Consider the following 12,160-nt stretch of genomic DNA (forward strand, 5'->3'; position numbering starts at 1 on the left):
AAAAAACTGGATTTCTCAACCAACTTGCCCTGAGCAGGGAAGATGGGAAAGTGAAGCAGCCCTGGAAGAGGGCAGGCTGAGTCTAGCAAAGCCAGGCTGGCACAGCACCCAACAGGCTCTGCTTGGCCAGGTGCTGAGCTGGGGTACATCAGTACCTGTGCTACAATTCTGCAGCTGGATCCAAACCAGACTCCTGCTGCACATGAGGAACCAGATTTTGGGACAGTTGTCCTCAGGGCTTGCTCTGCTGCAGGAACAGCACCACTAACATTTGTAGAGGCTCACCCTCTGCTTTGGATTCCCATGGGGCTGTAGCCACAGATGAGAAGCAGAGGTGATTTATCTTACAGACCAGCCTGAGAAGTGTGGCAGGAAGGTTGCAGACTCATCAGCAAGGACTGCGCCATTCAGTGTTAGGGCAGCATCCTCCCCAGCCCTCTGATTCTAGCTACCATCATCATATGTGTGCCAGAGGCCTTTCTTCCTTGGGAGACTGAAGACCTCCACAAATTCAAACATCCCTCCTATTTGTAGAAGTTAGCCATTAATAGGAAAAGCAATTAGAGTTAGCTAACCAAGATACTGGAAGAAGCGGGCACTGTACCCATCCCCTTTAGACATTACAAAGGAAATACCTTTAAAAATGTGAAAGTCGTGACAGTCTGCAAGCATGCAGCTCTCACTCATGCCCAAACCAACATATGGGGTAAATACTGTCTATGCCATTTGCCCTAACAGTTTCAAGGATACTCACGCAAATCACTGTATACACGATCTTACCCTGTATTTATTACCTTTAAAGCTCGAAATCTAGGTACTTCCACCCTGTCAGACATGTCTGCGAGCTAACAAGTAATTTCCAAGCGCCAGGAACCCCGAGTGCGATGCGCTCTCAGCGAGGCCCCTCCCCTGGAGAAGCCGCTGAGCCGGCGCTGGAGGGAGCTGCAGCCCCGGCTACCGCCGCCTCTGCCGGCACCCTCTGCTGCTGCCGCTCCTCCCAGCCCAAGAGCACGAGCAGACTGAAATTATTTAAATTGTATCTCTCGCTGTCACTTCAGTTCAAGAACGCTGTCTTTTTAAAGAAATCAGACTAGTTTGTTGACCGCTAAGTAAGATGAGATTTGCAAAGCCATGCTAAACGAATGTTAATTCTAACAGTGGTTTACAATTTTATAGGTCACAGGACAAAAGTACAGAAGCTACTTTCTGAATTAAACGTTATTACTGCCACCTCATTTGAACCTTCTTTAGCATGGCATATTTGTTTCTTATTTCCAGTCTGAATAGAAATTGGATAAAATTCTGTGCCTAGCATCTGCCTCTATCTCATTTAAAAATAAATTCCAGATCAGATGTGACAAAAGTAGTGGGCTATCTCCCAGCCTTAATGGCTCTCCCTTGCTGTACCTTGGAGAAGACCATGCTGCTGCTACATTCTGTACAAGTGAAATTACCTGAAATTTAGATTGAATAACCAACACCAGCTTTCTGGAGAGAAGAAATGGAAACCTTAGTAAAGCTGAGAGGCCACTAAGTGAATGCTCTTCACTTGGTGAGTTTTTCTCTTGCCATATCTTTCTTCCAATGTTTGCATAAACTGCATTATTGCAGATAAGCTCCCTCTTAAAAAGCCATTGCATTTCTTAAAGAGAGGCTAATGATTTCTTTCAAACCAAAGGCCCTGTTCCATGGCAAGAGGTAATATAATATTCACTTATTCAGGCAGACAAAAATGAGTTAAACACTTATCTAGAAGATAATATATAGCTTAGGCACTAGAGCCCATAAGCCTTTTTCATTTGGCTGGAACAGCTGTTATCCTCCACCAGTCAGCGATGACAAGGAACTCAAAGTGAAAATGTAATGATGCCAATAAGACAGAACTTCTGATTACCTCTTCCTTCTCTGTACTAGGAATGCCCAAGCTGGATGCAACCCAGCTGGTGATGTACCTTCAATCAAACATCTACCATTTGCCAAAGAGATATAATTGTCTGCCAAGACAACCCAACTTGCATGTAAGTGCTTCAGATGATTATCCAAGTTCTTTGCACCATTTTTTTATAAACATTTATAATTTTATTTTTTTCAATGAGACTTTTCAAGTACTGGAGGATAGCCAAAGGGTAAGTGAGAGCAATAGATTCATCTAATATTAGTCATAAGGGAAATAACATCGACTTAGCTTAGGAGGGTTTGAGTGCACCTTGCATATGTGCTTCTGGAATAAAAGGAGCTTTTCTCTCTTGCAAATGAAGGCATGTGATACAGGGAATAAAACAGTAAGCCAAGCTCAAGGTTGACATATTTTGAAATTTGCAGCAAGAATAACAAATATAAATGGACTAGCTTGCTAGCAATGGCAGATGGATTCACAATCATTTGGACTCTTTTGGGCAAAATTTTTCAAATTTCTTCAAATTCTTCAAATTTCTCTTGAAGTCCAGCTTCAAGAGAAATGGGTGGCTGCAAAAAGGGGAGGTTGGACAAGACTGGGGTCATCCCTTACAAGCTCTGAGGTTGCGCAGTCTCAGAACAGTCATGACTTGTGAGCAGACATGCACTTCCATCTCCCCTAGAGGATGATACGGGCAGGTGGCACAGGAGGGACCACAGCTTGGGAGTTACAGGCCAGGGAGTCCAGAAGCTACAGTGTCTCTAATTTTGTGATTCACATGGCAAGTGTGGTGAGCTCTCTAACAGTAGTCAGCAGAGTAACAGGTGGATTTTAGTGGCATCTTGCCTGAGTTCTGCTAACGGGTCACTGAGAAAGATGCTTCTTTGTAAAACATTTCCATTTCAATGAATCAGATCTTTCTGTTGAAACAGAATGTTTTGCTGAAAACCTGTTATGTTGGAAAACTCCCAGCCATTTCTTTCTCTCCTACTCCCATGGAGAGGAAATGGGCTGTCTCCAGCCTTTGCTTCCTCTTTTGATGTTTCAGCCATCCTGTGCTTCCCCTTGTGCCCACTCAGGGTCCATCTCACAAAGAACACATCTCTTAAATAGCCCAAATATTTTGTACTGGGAAGTGTATGAGATCTTCAAAAGGTATAAAGAGAGGGAAACAGTACTACTCCAGAAGAGAGACACAGTACAGATGTGTGATGGGAGTACATCAGCATCAGGAAAATTCAGCCTACCTTTTCTGAAGGACAGGTGTCATTTCGATTCCTGAAATACCAGTTTGCACAGAGATGTTTGACACCATTTGATGGCAAACACTAGTAAACCACTTTAGGATCAGGGAAAATCCCATAACAGCCCAAACCTATCCCCTAATGTTCCTGAATTAAACCAGGGGTGATTTTGGCTATAGCTGAATTTGATTTCTGACTGCAGAGAAAAAAGTGAGATCCAATCAGTATTTGTCATGACGATACTAGGCAATTTAGGGAATTTAGCCCTTTTTATTTTTTATATTTGTGTCTCACTCCAAATGCCAGTCTCTGTGAGTGTATCTATTACTTGTAAGCATTTAGTAATCGTTTGTGAACAAATGTTAGCATTTGGTCTGGTTCCATCTGTCATTCTTAGTGGCGGTCTGTGCCTGGCCACGTCATTGCACAGAGATGTGCCAGTGACTTTTCCCCCTTCCTGACAACTCGAACTCATTGGATAGAAGACATAAATTTGTGAAGTATTTTAAAATAAGGTGTCAAGAAGGTCTTATTCCAGTTTAAAAGGTCAACATCCTGTTAAGGCAGGACTGTTCTTCCATAAGTACAAGAAAATCTGTTCAGGGTCACATGCTGCCTGTGTCCCCCCCCCAGTTATTCAGGGGTGAAACTGCAGTGTGCATATGTTTATCTGAGCCAGCAGCATGGTGCGCCAGCATGGGGTCGAGCGAGACTGCAAACTCCTCCGGGAACAGAAAGAACTGTAGACACAGCCAACATGTACTTGGGCATGAGCAACAGTTTTCAGTTGAACTTTACCTTGGCCCCTTTCACCAAAAAATTCAGTAAAGTAGCTGGTACCATGTGATTTAAGATTTTTAAGCAGCTTACAAGAGATGTAAAAAATCAAGTAAAGCATCCTTTGAAATACGGGCATTGAGTGTGTTTGGCCCTTTGTCAAGGCTTGCAGGCCACCTGGCCAACAAATTCATGAAGTCTGTAGAATGGCAGTTTCATACTTCTGTTTAGTTTTGAAAATTGTGTATGTGGTATATCCCACAAATCTTACTGCTAGAATGTCTTTATCATGATTTCTTACTGTTCCGTTGCCCACTACCCCAATTCATCACTTTACCAACAAATTACTGCAGGGTCTACACGCATCACCTCATTACATGCAGCACTGCTGCTCCCAGCTAGCATCCATCCATTCTAGAAAACTGAAAGGCTATTTAGATATGTCTTTCCCAGCTGTGGTTATATCTGTGACTCTCTTGTGGATCTATGAATGATATTGAAATACTTTTAGTTTCAAACCCTGGGCACCAGATGTATGCTACATTAGTTAAAAGTAAGAAAAAAATGTGTTTGCTACTTCAGTATATGGTCGTTTCGCTCTCTTACAAAAATAGAAAGACATTTTTGTGCCTATTTTCATAATTGTCATGAGCCAAAATATTCACCTGAATTAGTTTAGTTCAATAGAGGACTTCAGCTTCAAATAGCACAGGGGGCATGGACAATAGAAGTTGATGTCTTTGATGTTGCATTAGCTTTTTCTTGAGATAATCTTGGTAAAAAACTATTTCAGTGGTTTTGACACTGTCAAAAATCAGGCCTTTATAGCTCAATGGAACTGAAAAAAATATTAATTTGTTTCTATATTTGCCTTTATAAATATATTTTTTCTTTATTTTGCTCTCTTTGTAGGCTCAAAGGAGCAAATCCTTCCATGTTTCAAGCTGGCACAGTTCCACAAAAGAGTTGTGCCATTTATTTCTAGCTGGGGACTGCCACTGGGTGCAAAGCTGCTTGTACTGAAGCTGTTGAAATTACTATCATTATGTTGTTTCTTGGCATGAAAAGGAAAAAGATGAGTGAGTGTTTGGGGGGCTTTGTTTTAAGTGCAATAGGCCGCTTATTCATGCAAACTGCTGAAAGCCACTGGGAAGTAAACACAGTGAGGAGAATTAACTTCTTGGAAAATCAGCTCTCATATTTAACTTGGTAAGGAGACAAAGCCATTTCTTAATGAAACCTAAAAAATCCAGGTCTGCCAGTTCCTTCAGAAAGGAAAAGCCTTTTTCAATGTGTTAGACTAACACTGCAGTACCTATTGTGCCATTGCTTTTATGACTCTTACAGAAATATTTCCCACAGCTCCTGCAGGAGCTACTTGTGTAGTGCCAATGCTCAGAAAAATCATCACGTGGTTTTCCTCCACCTGAAAAACAATTTTGAAGATTTGTTTCATGTGGTCTGTAATGCTATTCACACTCTGTTCCTGAAGCTGGGAGAAAAACTCTTCTTCAGACACAAAATTTGAGTGATCTGAAGGAAACTTGTTTCATCTGGCAGCTAGTGGTTTGAAGAGCTTAAACTAGATGTAAGTTAGTGTACACAACAGTGTCCCACTCTCACGCAGTAGGGCTCCTGCAGCTTCACATACCAAGCCAAGTGGCAGGTCAGTAGCAAGCCAGTGTGTGTGACATCTGGTCTACATGTTGTCCTGCAACCAGTTCAACACAGCACCTCTTCTGAGGATGATATTCCTTCACACACTCTCAGCAATGCTCCAGCACGGCCAGGGAGCTGCCCTGAGACTCCGACAGCGGTACCGCCTCCGCTGCCCGAGACCTGTCCGAAGGGAGGGCCAGGAGCCACCTGCACAGCCCTGGCACCGCTCTGGCTTTGCCATCGGAGACCGGACCGCGCTCACACATTGGTTACACGTTCTTTCCTCATGGTACGGTGCAGTCCTTCGCAATAAGGCTTCGACCCCACGATACGGTATATAGTGGGCACGGTGTTACTCGGTCGAAGGTTGGACTTGATCATCTCGAAAGGATTTTTCAACTTTAATGATTCGACGATTTTTGTATTTTCTCGTTGGAGCGTGACCTGATGCGGCGAGGAACGCGCCGTGGGGGCACAGCGCGGTGTGAGAGGTGCCACTGCCGGCAGGGCCCCAGGACAGTGTGAGAGGTGCCACTGCTGGCACGGCCTCAGGACAGTGTGAGAGGTGCCACTGCCGGCAGGTCCCCAGGGGAGTGTGAGAGGTGCCACTGCCGGCAGGGCCTCAGGACAGTGTGAGAGGTGTCACTGCCGGCACGGCCTCACGGGGGTGTGAGAGGTGCTACTGCCGGCACGGCCTGGGCCGGCAGAGCAGCACCCAGTACCACCTGGCGTGACGGAGGCGCGGCCGTGCCTAGCGGTATCCGCCCCGAGGGCCCTTCACCCAGCTATATATTTATGTATATTTTATTTATTTATGTTTATGTTTGTTTATTACTCGTCTATTTCTTCGTCGCCTCTCCCGGGTCCCGTCAGTGCCCCACACCCGGCCCGGCACCCCTTGCCCCCCTTGCCAGCGCGGCTGCGCCGGGGCCAGCCGCAGCCCCGCGCCGGTTCCTGCGCCGCGGAGTTTCCGCCGCCGTGTCCTCCGCTCCCCCCGCGCCGCGCCCCGGCCGCCAGGCGCGTTTTCACGAGCCGCCCATGAGCAGCATGGCGGCGGCGGCGGCAGCGGCGGCCCCTCCTGCTGCCCGCGGTCTGTAGGTGGCGCGGCGGCCGAGGGCGCTCCCGGGCAGCGGCTCCGGCGGCGCCTCCGCTGCGCCGCGTCCCGCGCTCCCCCTGCCCGCCGGGGCCGCGGCGGGGGCGGCCGGGCTGCGCTGCGCTGCGCTCCGCCCCGCCGTGCGGGGGTGTCTGGGCGCCCGGGAGCAGCACGGCTGCTGCAGTGCCGCGGCGGCCGAGCGGAGCGGCTGAGCTGAGGGTGCCGCGGGGGCTCCTCGGAGGGAGGAGGAGAGGAGGGCGCGGGGTCGCGGGTGCCGACGGCACTGAGAGGCTGCCGGGAGCGGGACCATGTCGCTGCAGAGCCCGCCGGCTGCCGCCGAGCTGCCCCCCGGTCCCGGCGAGGGGCATCCGCCGGGAGCGGAGCTGAGCCAGGGCAGCGCCGCGGCCCCGTCAGCCGAGGAGGGTGGCGAGGAGGAGGAGGAAGAGGGAGAAGGGGAGAAGGAAAAAGAAAAAGAAAAGGAAAAGGACGGAGAGAAATTGCCGCCCATCCCGTCGGCGTCCACCGCGGCTGCTGGGGTAAGTCCCGTCGGCGCCCGGGCAGCCGCCCGCGGGCCCGCCTGTGCCACTCCGTGTTCGTTTGCTGTGTTTGCCGCTTTATTTGGGAGGAGAAGGGGAAGGGGGGGGGGGGGGATCATCGCCTTCATTTTCTTTCATGTTCCTTTCCGTTGAGAGGCTTTCATTCAAGTTTCTTAAAAATAACAAGTGCATCTGTAAGCAATGACATAATGAAGCTATAAATTCTCCATCCACTTATAGTTAACATTTTACAACGGTCTGCTCTGTCGGGTTAGTCATGACTGAGGGTTTGCAGCATTGTGAATGTTCATTAAGGGTTCTCGGGGGTGGAGGGTTTCAGCTCCAATACACTTAATGGCGAGAGAGGTAGCTGGGGAATACGTCTGTATTTTTAACTTTTTCTTTAAAAATCTTTCCCTTTTTTTTTGAGTTGAAGCAAAGATCACAGAACATTTTAATGAAATGATGAATGAATTAATGCAGAGAAACAAATGGGGGAAGGATATTTGCCAGAATAGCTTCCTTTCAGAAACCTTTTTTTCAGGTTTTTTATTTATACCAGAGTTGTGCTTTTCTTTCTGCTTACCATACAATATTACAGGACATAAAATTTTCCTGACATGAGTTGGATATCTTACATAGCTTAACATTAGAACTTGTGGTAAGTTACTTCAGTCCAACAACAGAACAAAAATGTTACTAATCCTGTAGTAATACACTTAGGAGATTTTAGTTCAGCAGTTCTGATAGGCATCCAACTTATTAGAAATTATTATTTAAATAATCATTCATTTAAATTCATAATTTGAATTTAAAAGATTGCACATATAATATTTATGACTGTCAGGAAATAATTGTGATGTTAAACTGAGTAATTGTATGCAAACTGCAAACTCTTTGGAGCAATTCTGCCAATTTTGTGTTTTGCCTAAATGTTCCAGTCTTCTGAAAGACTTTCAGCTTTGTAAATCTGTCAGAATGTGCAAGAGTATGTTCATTCTTGTGATTCAAATACCGATTTGGTGGGAGAAATCTGTAATGGACAAGTGCCCAGGAGTTTTTTCTACTTTTGAATATCTCCACCTAAGACTTTAAATGGTAAAAGCCAGTCCCTTAGAATAAAGATACAAGTGCTGGCCTAAAATGTGTCAGGCTTAGCTCAGCTAATGAAAAATGTGTGCTCCTGGATGGCTATGTAGAATTCCAGCTACCTTAAAGAATCAGGAGAACTTCTCTGTAGCTGGACATCCGTCACGTACTCTGAAGTGTTGCCCACAGGCAGAAGCTGTCTAAGTGGAGCTGCTGCAGAGGAGCTCAGACCTGGCTGGGTGTGGTTGTGTGTCAGGTGCAGGGCAGGGTTTGAATTTACCAAGAGGTTCTGGTTATGGTTACTGAACCCATATGGGGTTCAGTAGCATGTTACAGGGCGGGTAGAGAGAGAGTTTTGTGGAGAGATGTCATAGACTATCACCAAAGAGGTCATGGTTTGGGTGTCAGCATTAAGATTCTGGAAAGAAACTTGTAAAAAGCTAAGTAATTTGCTCCTTAATAAACAGGAACAATTAGAGACTTCTGTAAAGGAAAAACAGTCTAAAGTTGCACCTTTCAAGCTACAAATGGAAGGGAAAAACGCCACCATGACAGTGCCTGTTGCACTGTCAGATGCCCTTTGGGAAATCTGAGTGTCCTCCATGTTTTCTTGCATAGGGAAGAAAATCTTTTTGTCCTCACTAGTCTTTGCTTGCCATATACATAAGGGTCTTGGGTAAGCAGTGTTAGGGCTAACACAGGATTTTCCAGCAGCTTTTCTAGATGGTCTTTTGTCTCTTCTGAGAAAGCAGTCTGTATGTGCTCTTTGAAACATTTTATTGGTTTTCACCATTTCATTTAACTTCAGTAATGAAAAAAACAGTTTTATAAAGTATAATGCTAGTAACTCTCCAGTCTTATGGAGGGCTTAGGGCTTTGGAAAACTTCCACTAAGAAGCCAGCAGAGTTGTGGGTTTTTAGTATGATCTTAAAACAGGACCAAAGATGACTTTGATCCTCGTACTCCCTCTAAACGTATTCATTCCTTTTGGTGGGTGGGAGGGGAATGGTGGATGTTCAGTTTTCTGGTGGCAGTGTGCTTGTAGAGTCTTAGGCTCTAAAAGCTCAGTGACCTCCTACAAAATTTTTAAGTATGACATGGTGCTGTGCCCTTGCCCTAGATTACTCCCTAAGGGGTTGTCAGAATTTCTCATTAATGAGCGTGAAGTTTCCTTCCAGGGCCTCCCAATAAAGCCTTTGTCCATATGTTTGTCTGATATTGTTGGAAGTTAAATGAGTGAATGAAGATTTTGTTCTTTATGATTACTGCTGAAGGAGGTGGCAATAAGGAGAAAGTTTTTAAGAAACTGTTCACCTGTAGTATTTCAGTGATATGGCTGGAGTAAAACCTAGAAAGGTAAATTAGTCAAAAAGGCTGCCACAGTAATTTATTTAACAAAACTTCCTTTTTTTATTATCTCTGCTATCTATTAATTATTAATCATAATTACACTAGTCTGTGCTTCAGGGCTTTTCTGCGTGGAACACACATTTTGTGACAGAGCTGATTAACCTCAGATCTGTAGTTGTTTAAAAGTTCTTTTTCAGTCACTAATGTTTGTCCAGGGTTTGTTTTACTCCAGTCATGTGCCAGATGATTTTTAAGAGTCATCTTAATGATATTTCAAAGGTTATAGACTAAAAAGAAATGTTAATCTGAAAATTACACTGGTAATTACATTTAATTTTGGAATGTTTGTTGCATATAAGGAATTTGGAACGAGAAATTGTAATTTGGTAAAAATACAAATTTTAGAAATTGAAATTCGATATTTTTTAAGCCAGAAGTCCTCATGATTGCTCAAATTTACAATTTAGTGAGCTATGAGCCATGGAAAAATAGCTGTATGTGCCACAGTTATTTAAAATTTCTGTCAGTGTACCAGCTTGTGTACACTGTGGTGTGGTAGGTTTATGGGCTGTATTATTACCCTTCTGGTGTTTTTTCAGGATGTTGTGGTGGAAGTGAAATGCTTTTCTTAGAACTCTGACTGCATGTCTAGTCTAAATGTATTTCTGTTAAGGGAAAAGGGAAATGTACTCGTTCAAAATTTTTGATAGGCTATTACATGAGAACATATATTCTCATTTGCAGAATTAAAAATTTGGTTTGTGTGGAATGGAAACATTCTTCTAACTGAGAGCACAGATGCCAGGTATCAGGAAAACCAGTCTTTAGGTTACTGTGAGGTTGAAAATCATGATGTGCAGGAAGTGTATGTGTAATTTTTTTGAGTTGATCTACCTGCTCCTGATATCAGTTGATGACTTGGAATTGAGATGAAAATTAAAATCCTCATAATGAGATTTCTGTCATCTTGGGCAAGCCTCTTAACCCCACCTATGCTTTGCAAATTCTGTAGTAAATAACTGTATCTAATAGCACCCATTGCTGATTAGCCAACTGGCTAATTGGCACAATCCTTTGCAAGTCTGATGTGTGATTTCACTTCTGTTTGCTGTTAAAACACATTAGTGCTCAACACTTCCTAGCAGAGACTTGTGCAGGCTCCTTGGTGACAGCATGTACAGGTGCTCAAGCAAGGACTCTTCTACCACTTTGGTAGCCAGATTTTGTTGGTAAGCCTTTCTTCAGTGGCAGCAGATGCTGACCATTTTGAATCATTAGGGAGTTTTACCCAGGTAGTCAGTATTGAACTTTTTTTAGAGGTTAGAATGTTTGGCCCCACATTTCAAGTACTGGGAAATTTGTCTAAACTACTTGAATATATTAGGGCTATTTGGAAAAGGAATATGTGACACTTTCTTCTTTTTAAACTGAGCTAGATGTAGTGAGAAGTGTAAAAGTAGACATTAGGATGCAGAAAGTTAGAATATTATTGACAGCAGCCTAATTGTATTGTGTTTGCCTCACAGAAATGCAAGGATATCTTCATATCCTGCAAATTAATACTGGAGTTTTTTAATGTAATTGAAAGGAATTTTATGGTACCTCTCCTGAATAAATTTGAAACAAACTTGCAGAATCATTATTTATGTTTTATTCAATTATTACCAGTCCGATTTAAAAGGTATTTAAGAATTCTGTGTAATAACTGCACTAGGAAGATTACTCTAGCAGTAATGTATTAGCCCTTTAGAGCATACTGTCATCTTAATTACAGGGGCTGGAGGAAGGAGCCAAAAATCAGTTGTCCACTTTCAGCAATCTCATCACAACTATCAACCAAAAGAAAGAAGGCATCGGAAACAGAAATTCGCCTACGCAACTTGTTATACCCAACATCAAAAATGGTAAGAGAAAAAAAGACCTGTTACTTAGTTACCAAGTTTAGAAGGTGCTCAATTTTCTGCCCGTATTTGTATTGTGGTAGTGCCAGAAAATCTGGAAGTCTAGATTTCATTAAATTATGCTGTGTTGTACATTGTACAGGCAGTGAGACCTATGATAGCCCATCCTCAGTAGAGGTTGTGTCATAGAGACAAGTTGGATAAGAAAAAAACAAAGAGATCTGGAGGATGGAATAACTATCTGAAGTTTTAAAGAAAGGTACTGATTCGGCAGTCTATCTGCAGATATTCTTTGTCCAGCTGCAATCAGGCAATGTCTCTAGAAATTGTCAGAACTTTGGAGATAATTATTTTGTTGCCATCTGAAGGATGGTGGGAATTAGGCAAGCATAAGACTTTTATAAGGGAGGCAGTTGCTGAGAGATGGTGTTTTTCAGTGAAGATGAAGGCCAGTGATGGCAAAAAGTAAAATGCACAGGAAACAATTAGTAAGTTCTGAATAGCTTTATAAGTGAGAAGGAAGGTTGTTGTGCTATGGTGAGGTAACAGTAGTTGATGAAAAGATAGAAACTGTAGCTCTGTAATAAGTATGGTAGGCTAGAATAATGAAGCC

At 43.8% G+C, this 12,160-nt stretch overlaps 1 protein-coding gene across 1 annotated transcript in view; it reads left to right on the plus strand.

Annotated features, from left to right (window-relative positions):
* The first annotated feature begins 5,449 nt into the window (after positions 1-5,449).
* Positions 5,450-12,160, plus strand: part of HECTD2 (HECT domain E3 ubiquitin protein ligase 2) — a 34,178-nt gene continuing 27,467 nt past the window's right edge. Inside the window, exons 1-2 of the mRNA XM_038140553.1 lie at positions 5,450-7,206; positions 11,421-11,550. Coding sequence (XP_037996481.1) covers positions 6,979-7,206; positions 11,421-11,550 — 358 coding nt within the window. The 5' untranslated portion in view covers positions 5,450-6,978. The remainder of the gene's footprint in view (positions 7,207-11,420; positions 11,551-12,160) is intronic.

The sequence above is a fragment of the Motacilla alba genome, chromosome 6 (genome assembly GCF_015832195.1).
Source record: "Motacilla alba alba isolate MOTALB_02 chromosome 6, Motacilla_alba_V1.0_pri, whole genome shotgun sequence".
Classification (NCBI taxonomy): Eukaryota; Metazoa; Chordata; class Aves; order Passeriformes; family Motacillidae; genus Motacilla; species Motacilla alba.